At 31.9% G+C, this 18,263-nt stretch overlaps 3 protein-coding genes across 3 annotated transcripts; 1 reads left to right on the top strand and 2 right to left on the bottom strand.

Moving 5' to 3' along the window:
• Positions 1-1,265: 1,265 nt before the first annotated feature.
• Positions 1,266-2,448, top strand: LOC18052684 (protein PLANT CADMIUM RESISTANCE 2). Its single transcript, XM_006448141.2, has 4 exons — positions 1,266-1,413; positions 1,613-1,684; positions 1,798-2,010; positions 2,158-2,448. Exons 1-4 carry the CDS (start codon positions 1,314-1,316, stop codon positions 2,241-2,243), a joined length of 471 nt encoding a protein of 156 aa, XP_006448204.1. The 5' UTR covers positions 1,266-1,313; the 3' UTR covers positions 2,244-2,448.
• Positions 2,449-9,773: 7,325 nt separating this feature from the next.
• LOC18052683 (cytochrome P450 71A1) lies at positions 9,774-11,464 on the bottom strand. The gene is made up of 2 exons (XM_006448140.1): positions 10,502-11,464; positions 9,774-10,385 (listed from the first exon to the last, which is right to left on the bottom strand). The coding sequence occupies exons 1-2, from the start codon at positions 11,462-11,464 to the stop codon at positions 9,774-9,776; spliced, it is 1,575 nt and encodes a 524-aa protein (XP_006448203.1).
• A 3,122-nt stretch (positions 11,465-14,586) lies between these two features.
• On the bottom strand, positions 14,587-18,226 carry LOC112101029. Its single transcript, XM_024190925.1, has 2 exons — positions 18,223-18,226; positions 14,587-15,578 (listed from the first exon to the last, which is right to left on the bottom strand). Exons 1-2 carry the CDS (start codon positions 18,224-18,226, stop codon positions 14,587-14,589), a joined length of 996 nt encoding a protein of 331 aa, XP_024046693.1.
• Between the last annotated feature and the right edge of the window lie 37 nt (positions 18,227-18,263).

The raw sequence follows: 18,263 nt of genomic DNA, 5'->3' as shown, positions 1-18,263 counted from the left end.
GGCTCTTCAAAACACTCCAGTCCACAACAAACACCATAGACTTAATTGTTAGCAATAGTTGTGGCGTTTTTAACAAGAGAAATTATCGTTGCACCATCTCTATTTTATCATATATTCATCCAACCACTACAAAATTCTAACATGTTCTCTGCACCACTTTTTTTTTTAAAATTTGTATCAACTAGTCACTTTTGCGCTAACACCGTTAAATAATTTAAACGAAATGATAATTTTACCCCTAAATAAATTAAAAGATCATTTTATTTTATAAAAACTTTGAAAAATAAGAAAATTATTATTATAAAAATACCCCTAAATTCAATAAAAAATAAATCTCAAATAGAGATGCTCAGCTGATTTTTATTAAATTTAGATTTTGTAAAATTTTAATATTTATTTTTATTAAAATTAAAATTTTGCAAAATTTTAATAAAAATAACTGAATTTATTTATTAAAAAATTGTAATTTTGCAAAATTTTATTAAAATAATTGAATTTATTTATTAAAAATAAATCCCAAAATTTTAATAATTTAGGGGATTTTTATTAAATCTCAAAATTTTGCAATTATTTTTATAATTATATTTTTTTAGATTTTTATAAAAAAAATCTAATTTTGGGATTTTTTTTATTAAACTTAGAGGTATTTTTATAATAATAATATTCTTATTTTTCAAAGTTTTTATAAAATAAAATGGTATTTTAATTTATTAGGGGTAAAATTTTTATTTTATTTAAATTATTTAACGGTGTTAGTGCAAAAGTGGCTAGTTGATACAAATTTAAAAAGAAATGTGGTGCATAAAATATGTTAAAATTTTATAGTGGTTGGATGAACATAATAAAAAATAAAAGTGGTGCAATGATAATTTACCTTTTAACAATAATTTCACGACATTATGATATTATCAAATCAGCTATTTCGTGATAGCCATCAAAGGTTAAATCTTCATCATCTAAAAACACACGAGAAAGGATATCATAAGACGATAATGAATTCGATCGTTAATTAATTCTCCATATATTCTTCACTATTTTACACCTGAAAAAGCATATTCCAAGAAAATAATAATAATGAATAAGAAAACAGTCAGTGAACTTAAAAATGCGCACATATGTTAAAAGCCATTGGTCAGCGGTCAGCGTCAAGACTGAAAAGTATCTGTGAACCAGTCTTTACTCCAACTGGCCACCCCGCTACAACATCTATATGTCTATATATACATATACCCTAACTGGAACATTGTCTTGTAAAACATATATCATATTTGTTCAATATATACAAGATTATAATTAATTGTTTGTTGATCATCATGAGCTCATCTAATTACCCAAATCAGGAGTTTGATCCTAAGGCCGCAGAGGGACCTTGGTCCTCAGGACTCTGTGACTGCTTCTCCGACTGCTCAACTTGTGAGTCCCCTTCAACTTAATACTTTTTTTTTTTCCTCAAGTAATATACGATTGACGTACCTGATACTGACACATACCAGCTAGTTAGCAGTAGAATATTGTGACTACAAATTTACGTATGCTGATGAAGAACAGATCGAGGCTAGCTACTGAAAGTTTTTATTAATTAATTTATTTGTTTCTTTGAATTAATTAACAGGTTGCTTGACATATTGGTGTCCCTGGATCACTTTTGGTCGAATTGCTGAGATTGTTGACCAAGGATCTTCTTGTAAGTGATCTGTTCCCAAAAGTAACTATACATATAGTTTTTAGCTTTAGTTGATTTTATTAAATTCTATAGATTTACTAATGTGATTGGTCACAAAATTGTTCTGCATGCAGCTTGTGGTGTGAACTGCGCACTTTATTTTATAATAGCTTGGCTGACAGGCTGCTCTTGCTTACTCTCGTGCGGCTATCGATCTAGAATGAGGCACCAGTATATGTTAAAAGACAGCCCTTGCGGGGATTGCTTGGTTCATGTTTTCTGCGAGTTGTGCGCCTTGTGTCAAGAATATCGCGAGCTCAAATCCCGTGGATTCGACATGTCTCTTGGTAATTAATTTAATTCTCTGATGATGACCCTTTATTAAATTATTAAATCATTGTTTAAATTAGTTTCCTGTCTGAATTTTATTTGGCTGTGTGCAAAACTATCTTACAAAATTTTCTACATTTTTTTTTAAAAATTTATATACATAGGATGGCAAGGAAATTTGGAGAAACAAAATAAGGGATTGGCAATGGCTTCAACGGCTCCGGTGGTGGAAGGTGGCATGACGAGATAAAGTGGATGATCTTCAGATAGACAAAATAAATTCATCTACTTAATTTTATACAATTAGTAAATATGTGAACCGAATAATTATATGCTGTTACTTAATAATTGAGCTCTTTTAGATCTCACTCTCAACGCTGGGCGTTTGAAGTTTGAGATTTTTAATTTTCTTTTATGTACCTTTTCTGTTTAAAACTCTGATCTTCCAATTAGCATTGTGCCGTGTTAATTACGTCGTCAGTCAAGCATAAACGCAACTACTGTTTCTTTAAAGAAAAGAAAGCAAATGGGTTGGTCCCGGCATTGCAAACACAATGTGCTTTAGGTAGTCCCATATGGGGCTAAATGGCTGTTCTAGGCTCAACCCAATTAAGACTTCGTTGGGTCGACTCGAGGGGAAACCTTATTATTATTATTATTATTATTCTTCCTCACGTGTGTGATTCTAACTCAGACCTGTTGTGCATTTGAAAAAATTACATTAGGCTAACACACACCTATGACGATGAATGCCAAATGACTTCCAAACTAACGGCAACTGACTTGAAATATAAATAAATAAACAATTGTCTCATAGGCTTAAGTAATTGGTTTTAAGTATATTTATTTGGCTGGCCATTTCAATTTGAATACTACGGAGTATGAGGTTAAAAATTAATTTTAAATTTACCCATACCCTTTATATTTTAATATATAATATACTTCGTCAATAATACAAATGTTAAAATTTTTAATTTTTAATTAATTATAACTGATCCCAATGAGTACGATAAATTGTGGTAAAGGCAAGTAAGAAGAATCTTGTAGATATAAAAAATCAATCACCACTTCATGACAAATTTTCTTCATCACTATCATAATTATTATCAAGTACGTTGTTGTATGCTTTACTTCTTAAAAGCCAGTGTATTATTGTATAAAGTCTATTTTACGCAATTTCAAATTAAGACAAACAATCGATAAAGTTTTTCACACATACTGTCAAAATCATAATTAGCTTATTATTCAAACAATTTTTTTGGGAATAAATAATGATTGGAATTAAATGTTTGTCGTATTTCAATCCGTTGATCGAGGCACTTGAGCATGCTTAACTACCAAAATTTAAAATAAAAGTTGCCATATTTCTTAAAAAATCAATGGGTGAGTAGAAAACCAACATTAAGCAATTTAACTTCATCCTTCTGTGGTCCTCAGGGTGGCGGCTGGCCCATAAGGCTAACACAATCAATAGCTTTACTTTTATTCTTCTTGAAAGCCGGTAATACAGCATCCGCAATGTTAACACCTTTGGAACCGTTGCGTGATGCAGTTTTGATGAAAAGGATGGTAACAGAATGAATGGAGGATCATCAATGCTGATCCAGCCACAGACTTGTCGAAACAAATACCACATCTTTCTTCATCACTAGAGTTGTCACTCACTATATATTTCAGGCTCCCCAAAAGCTCAACAGCTTGCTCCCTCTCTACAATTATCACACGGATAACATGTACCTCGACAACAAACAGCACCGACTTGTTAGCTACAGTCTTGGAATTCTCAGCAATAATTTCACGACATTGTGATATTGTCTCATCGCATGTTTTGCATCAACTGTTAAATCTTCATCTCCGAAAACACACCGCAAATAATACCATCACAAGATGATGATGACTTAATAACGCCTCCATATCATCAATCTGGATGTATATAATTTCCCCAGCTGATCATGGGCATCTCCATGCTGTCAAATACTCTCACTTTATTTCCAAATGTTGTTGCGGTTCACAATAACAGTTGGTCGGAATGAGGACGAACATAAAACTTAATTGAAGATTTTGCTCGCCATTAATGAACAACACTTTGTGTCTTTTTTATACTCACGTTATAATCTGATGTCAACTCTGTGTTGATGGGTGTGCAAGGTTACAACGGTTTAAGATAATATGAATTTTTATGGTTTTCAAGGGTTTGGTTTTTTTTTTTTTTTGGTAATTAAGCGTCGTTATTAGTTATGTATTTTAAATCCTAATATCATTAGGATTGATTTCCAATCTTATAATCCGTTTCGTGAAAGAAAAGAAAGATTAATTCAATAATACTACTTTCTTAATTCTAATACTCTATGAGAAGGATACAAAATGGGGAAACTTCTATATCCAAATAGCCATGGCCATGGGTGTTTGGCATTTACATCAACTTTTCAAATAATGAAATTGGACATTCCCCTCCCCCCCACCCGCGCCCCCAAAAAAGTCCTTATTGTACATGGCAATAACCCTTAACAATCACGCTTTTCTTTTATCCAACAAGGTTAATTTCATCTCTCCAGAAGTGATGCTTGAAAGTGATTTTTCCTTTGAAGGTTAGGGTTTATGTCTTATGCTTACAAACAGAACAACCCAAAAAATCGCTTACAGAGTGAAGAATAAAAGAAAAGTTAAAAAAATTAATACTAGATGGGTTTCAGTTTATACAAGCTTAAGCATGTACCTGTAACACAGAGAAAGGACATGAAATTGAGATCATAGTAGTTATTGTAACACCTCAATCCGAAATCTAAGGGCAAATATGTCCACAACTCACATATGAATTTAAAATAACTCTTTACAACCGATAAATTTCGAGCCTCAAATACAAAAGCCAGCGGGATAACTTAAAAACTTAACCAAACCATCTACTATCCTCAATTCAAATCCATCTTCTCACTCATCACGAATCAATCCTGACTTCTGAAAACGGAATCACAATAAACTATAATGAGTATAAAACTTAGTAAGTAAACTAGTTTTTCTTATACGAAAGTACATACATACTTATACATAATGCAGATGGATGATATGCCATGATCTTTAGAAATACTGTAAAATAATTTCATAAAAATCTCTTTCTATCGCTTTCAAACTTTTTCATTTTCTTTCGATGAAATACGTATCCTGCAATGTGGCACTTTGTGCTGTGCGTGACACTTTGCACCATGCGTGGCACTTTACAGTGCTCTGTCCCTCAAGAGGTGGCCCCCGCATAGTCTCAAGAGGTGGCTCCCACACAACTTCAAGAGGTGGCCCCCAATGCAAAATCTCATAAAACAGAAATTTCGTTTGCTAAAATCCATTTTCTCATTCATAGAAAACTCAATGTATTTTCGTGTTCATGCCAATGAACCATCACACATACATATGCCCAAGTACATAGTCATGCTCAACACATAACAATACATCACATAAACATATGGGCAAAGACATATAGATCCATATTCGTACATATCAAAATAGGCTTTTCATACAAGTCAAACATATATCTTGTTTATTGTGATTCGTTTTGAAGTCTAGTTTACTTATCTCTTGACATCCTCATGTAACAAATGCGTACTGATACCATCAACCTAAAATCATCAATAAATTCTCATAAGATATAATCAAATCTCAATCATAAACTCTAATGTCCTCAAATATCTCAATTTAAACAACTCCTAAGCTCAACCTCAAATGTCCTCAATAATCGACCCTTAAAACATAACAGTTCATACTTCTCCGATTCTTAATAAATTATTCTCTTATTGGAAGAATCTCAAATTTTACAGACCATATGCTGACACATTGAAAGTTCATTGATAAAAATTTCATAACATAATTCCTTCCAAAACGATTGAAAGTAATTCACGTTTCAGACATCATCAATACTGTCAAACAGTTTTCTGTTTTGAACACACTTGCTTTAAAAATACAAAACAATTTATTTATTTATCATAAAATCATGAAAATTTCCAGAATCATACTAGACATATATAAAAATCATTGGTCCAAATTTCATAATTTTTGAAGAAGTCTAGATATGGTAGAAATAATTTCGTAATTCACTGAAATCATAAATTTCTAGGTTTTCAGACTTGATTTGAAAAATCATAATTAATTGAAATCTTATCCGATTAACTTGAAACAAGTTTCAAAACATATTAGACGATGTCTAGTTTAACATACCTAAACATCAGAATCAAAATCAATTTGTACAAATTACTATGATTTTCGTAATAATTCACTGTCAGCATATTTATGTAAAATCTTTGATTTCTACTTCTATTACAATCATGCTTCTCCACAACAATTTAATAGAAACCAATAATTAAAACGTACCTCCAAAACTTCTCCCAACAATAACAACTTGATCCCATGTGTTGTCTATGGCAAAAACTAAGAAGAAGAATAAGAAGTTTCTTCTTCTCTTTTTTCTTTTTTTTTCTCTCTTGTCTCTCCATCTCTCTTTTTTAACCGATCTCTCTTTTTCTCTCTCTTATAATGAAAAAGACGTATCGTTCTATTTATACTAGGATAAAAAGGATCACTAAAAATTAAAAAGACTTAAATACCCTTAGGAGATTTGGTGTATTATAGTTATTATATTGACTGCATCATAATTGTTGAATGAATTGGTGATTAAAACCACTGGATCTGTTTATGGACAAAGTACGAAAATATATTCGTATTTAATTCAAGGCCTTCTATCAGGCACATAACTAGCATACTAAAAAAAATCTCAACTTCCAATACTAATATCTCATATTCTCATTCTCTAACAAGCTAAGCATTGAAACTGGTGAAGCATACGCATATTCACAAATCATTCAGGTACTAGCCAAGTAAAAAGCATGGAACAATTATCTTAGAATATATTGACTGTCTTTTTTAAAAATTTACATGAATCAATTCAGCCTCATATTTCATATCATCATGAGAATGAACTCACCCAATATTGCTTGCTGACAGACAATTTAGTCATTTGACAGTAGAGATGGTAAAATGTGGCTTGGGCTGGGCGTCTCCAAGCCTAGGCCCAAGTCCAACACTTATACTTTTTTAAAATGGACTTGGGCAGATATAAGCTTTCAATTATTTTAAACTTGAAGTGAATTAATGATCAACAAATTATTATAATTAATAATAAATAAAGAAAATGAAGAAAGTAAAAGCTTAGAGAATTAATTTTTTAATATTAAATTTTTTTAATTCAAACACCCCCTTAGTTAATTAACACTTAAGATAGAGTTTAGTATTATAATTTTAGGTTTTTTAAGTCATTATTGGTTTATCAATTAGGGTTTAAGTTTTATTTTTTATTTTTATTATTTTTAGATTTTAATTTATTATAGTTTATGAATTTATTTTTTAAAAAATAGAGGGTTGGACCTGGTCCAAATTTTTTTTTTCTTAAACTCTTGTCCAAACCCTCCCGTGGAGGGTCAAACCAAAAACATGTGGGCTTGGATTAGGCCAGCCCAGGCACTTTGGCCCACCCTATTTGGCAGGACCACAATGCTGATAAAGATTGATAACAACCGGTGTACTTAGGAAATTGATCAATTAAACTAATGACATAATAAAAGATTTTACAAATAGAAACAGACTATATATACGAGAAATGATTTAGTAGGTGACTGTGCTTACCATATGGTAAATGAGAGTGTCATATGACATTGTCTCGTTAATCTACAATTTTGGTACTATTCATAAGAAGTCAAGATTCTGCTACATGTCTAGGTGTCAAGGAAAACCGAGCTCATGCCCGATAGTGTTGGCAACCCCAACTTTTAGAAAATTTATGAAATGCAAGATAAAATTAAAAAGTATTTAAGTCTGAAAAAACTTTGAAATCATGCAATTTTTAAGATTTTTCAAATTTTCCCACACGTTAAAATTCAGGACTAAAAAATTAGTTATAAGCATAGTATATATATATATATATATCGGATTTATTAAAATCTGAAACAAATTTATATGTTGTAAACTGTCTTTTTCAAAGATTTTATAAAATTGTCAAATCTTTTACAATGTCGTAAATATCTTTTGATAAAATTGTCACCTTGGACCGAATTTTAATCTTTGGGATTGGAAATTTTTTGTATATATATTTTATATTGCCCGAGGGGATGTTGACTAGAATAGGACAATCACGACAGGCGCATAACAATCAATATTTTCTAGACAGAACAAAGGGATCGATGTGCAGTGTTGGCAAAATTCACCCAGCCCATTTTCAGCCAAACCAGTATGAAAAGATTGGCGATTATAGATATTTACCCTCAACGGCAGCCAATGGCAACTTCTTCATTCAACACCAAACGGGGTGAATTAGAAGTCGTGTCTTGGCCTTTGCAATCAACTGGATTGTCTACAAACCTCTCTATTTGTTTGCTCTATTATCACACCTTGGGTTTCCTTTGAATTAATTGGCCGTGCATTTACCAGAACCTATTTTAGTTTTTGCTGGAAGAGTAACGATTTGCAAAGATCTTGTACAAAACATTACAAATTGCATTATTCAACTGAAAAGATTGATTCTTTTTTTTTAATTTTTAAAAAAATAATTTTACTGAAGATGCGTAAATGATTTCTATTGGTGGGATTCAGACGTTATGGCTAATTTCGGATTAAAATGTTTCTCTCTCAATTGATGGGATTCTCCTCCTCCTCCCGTGTACAGCCTTATTTCAAGACATGTCAATGGATTTTCCCGCTACATATTCTCTTAACATTATTCCTATATATGTTGTCGTCTGATTAAGCTCTATGCTTTTGATAAGATAAGAACCATAACATCCTACTGAATTTTCATCAGCTTTTCCTAATTGTTGGGACCACTCAGAATAAATAAGTAAATGAACTCCATAATATAGTTGGTCCACTCTATCCACTATATTCTAGTATTATAAATGTTGTGTTTTAAGCCCTATCTATCAAGACTAAACCCACCCCAAGAACACTTAACTCACTGGTTATGATCAAGAACTAACCAAGAAGAAATCAAGCTACTGAGATTCAAGAATAACAAAAGATCAAGCACAAAATTACACACGGATTAAAGTGGTTCAGCACCAAATGAATGATGCCTACATCCACTGGAAACAAGCTCTGTGGTTTCACTTTATTGCATTCAAGAGTTTACAGAGAACAATCACAAATGGAGATTACAAGTTTAGCTTAAACTTTCTCTCTCATTCCCTTCTTTCTTGCCCTCTCTTGATTTTCAGGTCGATTACCAAAACCCAGACCTTCAGCTCTTTATAAACAGATTCTGGGTTTTCCTCACTCAACGGCTTTTCCCGCTAAGCTGAAACTGAGTCACGTGCTTCCAACGTGCCTTCATTAAGCATGTTCAAAACGGCTTCTGGTTTAGTCGTTTCACAAGTAAAGGGTCTTGTTCAGCTCACGTGCCAAACATGTGAGCTACTTAAACAAAGAACGACACAATGGCTCATGTCGGTTTTTACTTAAATGCCTATCAGATGACAAGTCGTGCTGTTACAGACTCAACATATGACATGTCGAGATACTGTATTTAGTTCATATTTCACAATAAATAATGTGATATTTGACCGGCCGGGGACATACATAGTATCGTGCCCTTCAAAGACGAAATCCAAGAACAGAGAAGAAAATTCATATCAAATAATAAACTGAGCTCAATTTATTTAGTTACCACATCTAACGGTAACTTTAGCTTATGCCAGAATGTTACAACAACGGTAAGAGCAAAATTAAGAATGAATATTTTGTAGGCAGATCAAGGAGAGTACACAGTTGGCACAACAAGAAGAGGTGATTTCCTTTGAAGGGTTAACCCAGTAGCTTCGCTCATGTCCAAATTCTCCTCAACTGGACCATCGGGCAATTTCCAGTCAAACCAGTATAAAATGTTGGCAATCACATACTCAACTGCAGCTACAGCAAACGATATTCCAGGGCAGCTTCTTCTGCCAGAACCAAAAGGGATGAATTGGAAATCTTGACCTTTGTAATCAATAGGGCTATTCTCAAACCTCTCAGGCAAGAACTCTTTAGGTCTGTCCCATAATTTGGGGTCCCTTTGAATTGCCCATGCATTTACAAACACTCTAGTTTTGGCTGGAATATCATAACCTCTCAATTTGACACACTCTCTTGTTTCTCGAGGAAGCAAAAGAGGAGCTGATGCATGTAATCTGAGGGACTCTTTGATAACACATTTCAAGTACTCCATCTGATCCAAGTCCTTCATATCTATAACTAATTTCCCTTTCACCACACCTCTAACCTCTTTCTGGGCTCTCTTCATAATACTTGGATTTTTCAATAATTCAGCCATCATCCATTCTAACGTTGTCGCAGCAGTGTCAGTTCCTGCCACAAACATGTCCTGACAATGCGAAACATGAAAACATTAATTGATCAGCCATATATATGATTAGTGCGTGTGTGTGCAAGTTGGTTCGAGAGAGGATTAGAAACAGAGGAGCTGAGGTTGGTTGAGACCATGAGAATTGCTTTAAGAGTGTCCTGAGTGAGCTCTATCCCATCGTTGCCATCCTTTTGAAGTTGGAGGAGTACATGGATAAAATCCTTTTTATCATCATCAGTTAATGTTATCCTGTGCTCTTCAATCACTTGATCAACCAAATCGCCCAAATCTCTAGCAGTTTTGTGCAAATGACCAATGGAACCTGTAAGAAAATCTATCCATTTCAAAGATGGATACAGATCCCCAACACAAGTGCTTGCCAAAAGTATCGGGTACTTTTTTGTTAACTCTCCGAACTTGCTCTCTCCACTCCCATTTTCTTCTTCATCTTCAACCTTCCTACCAAAAATGCACCGGGAGGCTATGTTGTTGGAAACAGCCAGTATCATCTCAGATAAATTGATAGTAGATCCTCCATGTACGTTAATACATGAACGACGGATTTTATTAATCAAACATGAAACTTCCTCGACTCTAATATGTTGAGCTGATTTCACTCTTTTATTACTCAACAGTTCGAGAACACAAATCTTCCGAAGTTGTCTCCAGTACTCCCCATATTCAGCAAACCCGAGATCTTTCCCATCATAAAGCAGAATTTTTGTAGCAATGGAGCGGGGACGGTTAGAGAAAGCAATGTCATGAGTCTTCATCATTTCGCTAGCCACCTCAGCCGATGAAACCACAAGACTCGGAGAATTGCCAAAGTAAACCAACATTATTGGGCCATAACGGTCGGAAAGGGCTTTCAAAGAGCGATGAGGGACATTTTGTAGTATCTGGTGAAGGTTCCCAATTATGGGTAACCGTGGAGGGGATGGAGGTAAGTTGAGTTTGTTGCTGCTTCTGCTGAGCTTCAGCAAATGTACAAGTGTTAAGAGGAGGATAAGAAGAAGAGAGAGAGACAATGGGTTGTAAATTTCTGATGTATCTGGAAAAGGCTGCAATTGCTTCATCAAGACTAATGGCAGAGCCATTTCTTTCGGGTTCTGAGTTTTTCTATGGGGACAGGTTAGTTCATCAATTCTCAACTCTTTCAAACCTTCTTATTATTGCCCATTTATGTATTTTTATTATTATTATTATTTCGATTTTCGGTACTAGCCCATGAAAATTTAATTTATTCTTTAACCATGTGAGCTGATTCCAACTCATGCATTTTGTACCACTTCAAAAGATTGCATTAAGTTAACTAGCACCTACGATAATTACTGCCAAATTACTTCCAAACCAACAGTAATTGAGTTGAAATATATCTATAATTTTTCAATAATGTAAATTTTAATTAGTTGTACCTAATCTTACATGAGGACGATTGACATTATTATTATATATTTTCAGTAAAGATACATTTACGTGTTTAAAATTAGTCATAATCGATCTCCGATCAATTTCATTGCTATTGCCCTTTTTTATTAGAAAATGTCAGCATTTGATTTCTTCATGAACTTTGTCTTTTAGTTTATGGTCCTATCTGGGATTGAAATTAAGTATCTATTAACTAGCACCTACGATAATTACTGCCAAATTACTTCCAAACCAATAGTAATTGAGTTGAAATATATCTATAATTTTTCAATAATGTAAATTTTAATTAGTTGTGCCTAATCTTACATGAGGACGATTGACATTATTATTATATATTTTCAGTAAAGATACACTTACGTGTTTAAAATTAGTCATAATCGATCTCCGATCAATTTCATTGCTATTGCCCCTTTTTATTAGAAAATGTCAACATTTGATTTCTTCATGAACTTTGTCTTTTAGTTTATGGTCCTATCTGGGATTGAAATTAAGTATCTATTAACTAGCACCTACGATAATTACTGCCAAATTACTTCCAAACCAACAGTAATTGAGTTGAAATATATCTATAATTTTTCAATAATGTAAATTTTAATTAGTTGTACCTAATCTTACATGAGAACGATTGGCATTATTATTATATATTTTCAGTAAAGATACACTTACGTGTTTAAAATTAGTCATAATCGATCTCCGATCAATTTCATTGCTATTGCCCTCTTTTATTAGAAAATGTCAGCATTTGATTTCTTCATGAACTTTGTCTTTTAGTTTATGGTCCTATTTGGGATTGAAATTAAGTATCTATTACATCTTTATACTTTCTACATATTATTAATTTTTATTTTATAGTTACAGTTTTTTTCTACAGCTTTTCCACAACAGTTGTACCTTAAAAACTATAATATCTCAATATCAAATATGACCAATTAAAGATTCTTTCTCCACCAACAAAGTGTTGGCTCCACTAGCAATGGAGTCCCCTTAAGTGGCTTGACTAGGTTTGCTTCCCAATTCGAGTCGCAGGGAAGTCGCCTTTGTTGGAAGAACATGTGCCTCCCGGTTCGAGCGGAAATTTCTAGTCTGGGTTGTGGTACGGGTTTAAAGGTGCCTCCCACAGTTGAAGCCCTCTCCAGGATACCTCGTGGTTAAGACAAAAAAAAAAAGATTCTTTCTCCTAAGAGAAAAGATGCTTTATATTTTTAAATTATTCTTAATTACTTGTAACTAACACTCTAGCACAATTAGTATTATTATATTTTTAGTAGTAATCAATGTGTTTAATTTTTTTTTTCTTGGGAGATATCAGTTACCTACTGATATCAATTTATACCACTTACTTTTACTATTTTTGTAATACTTAATAATCATTGCACCATGATTTTATAGTATTACCCTTAAATTTATATACACTTCCATTCATATTTATGATAATAAAATAAATCATGTAAATTGAAATTAAAAAAAAAAGTTAAATACTAAAAGTCATAGATATCAGTTTCGGTGTGAATAAAAAAATTAATAATAAGATATTTTTTCTTGTACTTTTTGTTATTTTTAAATAATTTCTTATAATAAATACATATTTTATATTCCTAAGATCAGGTATCAAGCAAATAACCCATTTACCCTTCTTTCTCTTTAAAATTTTGGCATTAAGAATTGGATATTATGAAAAAAGTAGGGTAAACAATATATATTAATTTCAGTAGTAGGAAACTGTTAATCTTTCTTTTTTTATTTTCAAAAATGACTTCAAATGTTATAGACACAAATTTCCCATAATAAGAAATTGAAGAAAACAGAAAGAACAAACGAATGAACAACTGATAAGTAGGTTAACTTCAAGAAATCCAAACCTCCCAATAGATAATATTGGTACTTTGAGTATCAACACATCTAAGGATCCATTTGGGATTGAGGTTGGACAAGTTACAATGTTTGGTAAACACTAACTACTGTAGTTTGGAAGCTATATTGATATGATTTTTTACTTTTATGATGAAAATTCTATTATATCTTTAATAATTTTGTCAAAATTATTATTTAAAATTTATATTTACTACATACTATTAATTTTTGTTTCATAATTACAACTTTTTTCTATAGCAGCTATACCTTAAAACTTAGAGCACCTTAATCACAAATAAAACCTAAATACAACTCATAATTGTCAAATAATATTTTAGACTATCATTATTAGCACTGTTGCTATTTTAAATACTACTTACAATTACAGACAAAACTTAAAACTAATGAACATGAGCCACAATCCTAATCTAACGCAAATAACCACAATCCTAATCTAACGCAAATAATTAACTAATTTTAGGTACATGTTAACCAAAAGCAATAGGATAATTACCACCTAAAATAAAATAGTTATCTCATGGAGATCGTTCATAAATTTCTTATAATTAATCTCCTATCGATTCAATTACTATTAAAGTGTTTTTTAAAATAAATGTTAACATGCTTTATTTAAAGATGCTTTCCAGATGAGAGGGAAAGATGCTTTATGTTTTCGGTTTTCACTCGTCCTAAGATGGAGCGTGATCATATCATATTTTCTATCTAAATTTGAAGCTTTCAAATCCTAAATCGGTAATGGCTATCTTAGAGTTGTTATAAGGTAAAATATAAATTATAACCACATTCACAAAGTGATAAATAAAAAAAAAAAAATTATAACTTTAATCGTATGATTATTGTTGTTGTCGTCATAAATTGTCTATCACTTACTGGAGAATGTTTTTTTTTTTTTTTTTTTTGATGAGAAAAGTAAAGCTTTTCAATTGATGAACTTAGCAAGAGTACACCTGATATGTTCTGGAAAGTTTTCCAGCCAAAAGACTTGACTTTCAAAACCTAGAGCTATCTTTGCAATAGAATGAGCAATAGAGTTACAACTTCTAGGGACATATGACAGCGAGAACACATTCTGATTTTCCAGATTTGCTTGGATTTCTGTAATTTTCCACTCAATTTCAGTCTTGCTGATCTTTTTCTTTAAGGATAGATCCACCACTTCCTTTGAATCTGACTCAATAATTATTGGGAAAACAGCTGCTTGTTGGGCACTCTGAATACCAAACAGAACAGCTTCAGCCTCCATACACGCCACATCTCCCCTATATGGAGCTCCTTGGACTGCTGCAGCAACAACCTTACCCACAGAGTTTCTAATAACTACCCCCAACCCTGCTTTTTGGTTTGAAACATTGATTGCAGCATCAACGTTGACTTTATAACACCCCTTTGGAGGATTTGCCCATTCTAGTTGACTGATTCTGCTATGGCCTGGAGAATTTTGTTCATTTGGAACTTTTATTCGCCTGTATGATTCCACCATAGCAATTGCTCTGGCCACTGAATTTTTTGGATATTCTTCCTTTCCTTCAAACACCAAACGATTCCTAGAGTACCAGATGGCCCAGCACACCGCAACAACAAGCTCCAGCTCATTCTTTTTTCTCTTCACAGTTAAATCCTGCAGCACACTCAACATGTCTTGCGGAGCTAATTGCGTTACATCCTCATAAAATTCAGTCAACTTCCAAACCCTTTTAGCTGCCCTGCACTCTATTAAAGCATGGAAGACATCCTCTCCTCTGCAATTACATATTTGGCAAAAATAATCCTTCACCACCCTCCTCCTCCATAGATTTCCAACTGTAGGGAGAAGATTTTGAGCAGCCCTCCAAATAAAAATCTTGACTTTTTCTGGAAGATCCGTAGCCCATATCACCTCCCACCTTGACTTGGTAACATCTGAGCAACTTGCTGGAGAATGTTGAAATGAAGGAAAAATGACAAGAAAGTTATATATTCCATCAACTAGAACATTTTTTTTTTTGGGTGTTAATTCAATTGTGCGTCACTCTTGCCATTGGACCTTGAAAAACAGAAGCAAAATGACAAGCAAATAATTAAATCTACAGTAGCTAGGTTTTTTGTGTTTGTTATTACTATTAACATATTATTATTATTGCTGCAGTTGTTGTTATCTTAAATTATCTGTTGTTTTTTTTTAAGAATCTTAAATTATCTATTACTTGCTAAATATATATCGTTGAAAGTAAAAACAAATGACAAGCAAATATTCCAACAGCTGGCAGTTTAATTTTTTGTTTATTACTACTATTAACATATTATTATTATTATTATTATTATTATTATTATTATTATTATTATTATTATTATTGCTGATGTCGTTCTTATCTTAAATGATCTGTTAATTGCTAAATAAAATAAAATCAAATATTGCAACAGCCGGCAGTTTTTGTTGTACTTACTGTTATTATATATTGTTCGATATTTAGGTAGGGAATGCGGATAAAAAATTTGAAACGGATAGATTATTTACACTCTAAAAATTACTTCGAACACTTTATTTGTGTACACTCATTTATTAAATTTAAAAAAAATTAAATTTATCTTGTACGCTCTTAAAAATAGCAAAAAGAATTCTTATTTAAACCATTTAAATTAATTTACAACATCAGTAAAACTATTCAGCACTCTCAGAAGAAAATTTTAGCGTAACTTACAACAATCGAATTAAGTCAAGTATTAAACGAACTTTTTAAAATAATTTTACTTAGTAGCTTTAGTTGATTAAAAAATTATCAAATATCAATTTTTACACTCTCAAAATCTTTAAAATCAACAAGTATTTGGGGTGTTCGCGGATTGGACATCAATCTATATCTGATCCACGATTTTGCAGATTATAAATTTTCAATCCATATGTCTACGGATAGGATGCGGATTTGGCCAATCCATATCCAATCCACTATTTGGCGGTTGATTTGCGAATAATTTTTTTTAATCTTGTCCAATCTACGAAGTAATTAAATTAAAAAATCTAATTTATTTAAAAAAATAAAAATTTTTAATTTTGTCCAATCTACAAAGTAATTTCATTTATTTAAATTAATACATGAAAATTAACTAAAATTATGAATTTAAATGTTGAAACTTGAGAGTTTTGATGTAACATGAAGAAATTAAGAAACTTGAAGAGCTTGAAAAGCTTGACAACAAGGTAAGAAATTAATCTTAATTACCTCAACTCCTCAAGTGGTGAAGTGACATAGTGATGGCTTGTGCATACAGTGGGGTAGAGCTTTGGTGTTATGTGCCAAAATGTTTTCTTTGGCTTAGAATTTTTTGTTTTGCTTTTGAATTTTTAATGTTTAGGAAGCTATATTTGTTTATTTAATTATTCAAATATTTAATTTAATTTATTTTATATTATTATCGAATAAGATATAATATGGTGTTAATACACTTTAATTATTTAATTTATTAATAAGTGGCATTGCTACATTTATGAGTTTTACTTTTTATTAAATAAATATATTTTTTTTACAGATTCACGAATTTTTACAGATTTACAGAAGTAAATCCATATCCAATCCACCAACTGTGGATTTTTAAATTTGCAATCTAATCTAATCCACCAATCCACAGATCGGATTTCTACAGATAAGATTTTTGCAGATCACACAGATTGAGCGGATTAGATTTAATTGTGAATACCCCTAACAAGTATGGACTTTCATTGCCCCTCAATAACGATTGAAAAGCAAATCACCATCTCACATAAAATGAAGAAGACCGAGAAGACGTTGACTGGGTTGATTGGGTTAGTAGGTTTAGAGTGCTTTTATTTTCTTATTTTTAAATCATAGATAAAAAATATGAGAATCTTTGAAATTCTTTCAGTTTATTTTATTTTTTTGAAAAATCTAAGGCTCACATATATTTTGACCTCAAAATAATTTAAAACATCAATTTGTTGCATGTATTTTTTAAGATGTTAGAAATAAAAGTGTTAAGGCTTTTGCCAAGAAAAGTAAATTTTGAATAATGAGTGTGCTATATGAGTATTCAAAATTGTATTGGCACATAAATAAATTGTCCTTAATGATAAATTTATAATACATTATTTTATTAAAAAAGAATGTTTAGGTAATTTTTAGAGTGTAAATAGCCTCACTCGTTGAAATATACGGAGGGAGCACGCAATTCATGTGGTTGCTCTAGTGGGACCAACCCCCATCAATCAAAATTCAGTATCCCTCTACTAATTATATATAAAGGCTGAAGGCCAGTGCAGTATTTCAACAGGGCTTATTCTTTCTGTTTATAGAGTGCGTTTGGGATTGAGGTGCTGTAGCTTTTAAGCTACAGCTGCTGTGAAAAAAAAGTTGTAATTATGAAACAAAAGTTAATAATATATAATAAATATAAATTTTAAATAATAATTTTGATAAAATTATTAAAGATATAATAAATTTTATATTATACAAATGAAAAATCATATCAACATAGCTTAAAAGCTACAGCAGCTAGTGTTTACCAAACACTTTAGTGCTGTAGCTTTTAAGCTACAGCTGCCCAACCTCAATCCCAAACGCACCCATAGTCGGTTACTGAAAATCATTAGGGTTTATAAAAATG

Source organism: Citrus clementina, unplaced genomic scaffold (assembly GCF_000493195.1).
Source record: "Citrus clementina cultivar Clemenules unplaced genomic scaffold, Citrus_clementina_v1.0 scaffold_2, whole genome shotgun sequence".
Taxonomy (NCBI): domain Eukaryota; kingdom Viridiplantae; phylum Streptophyta; class Magnoliopsida; order Sapindales; family Rutaceae; genus Citrus; species Citrus x clementina.
Note: the sequence above shows the minus strand (reverse complement) of the source record. Positions and strands in the feature narration are given on the sequence as shown.

Excerpts from the sequence above, each read along its gene's own strand:
- LOC18052684 (XM_006448141.2), top strand. The coding sequence starts at position 1,314 with ATGAGCTCATCTAATTACCCAAATCAGGAGTTTGATCCTAAGGCCGCA. Across the intron at positions 1,685-1,797 it reads TGTTGACCAAGGATCTTCTT|CTTGTGGTGTGAACTGCGCA; the intron begins GTAAGTGATCTG and ends TTCTGCATGCAG. Across the intron at positions 2,011-2,157 it reads TGGATTCGACATGTCTCTTG|GATGGCAAGGAAATTTGGAG; the intron begins GTAATTAATTTA and ends TTATATACATAG.
- LOC18052683 (XM_006448140.1), bottom strand. The coding sequence starts at position 11,464 with ATGGCTCTGCCATTAGTCTTGATGAAGCAATTGCAGCCTTTTCCAGAT. Across the intron at positions 10,386-10,501 it reads CTCTTAAAGCAATTCTCATG|GACATGTTTGTGGCAGGAAC; the intron begins GTCTCAACCAAC and ends TCGCATTGTCAG.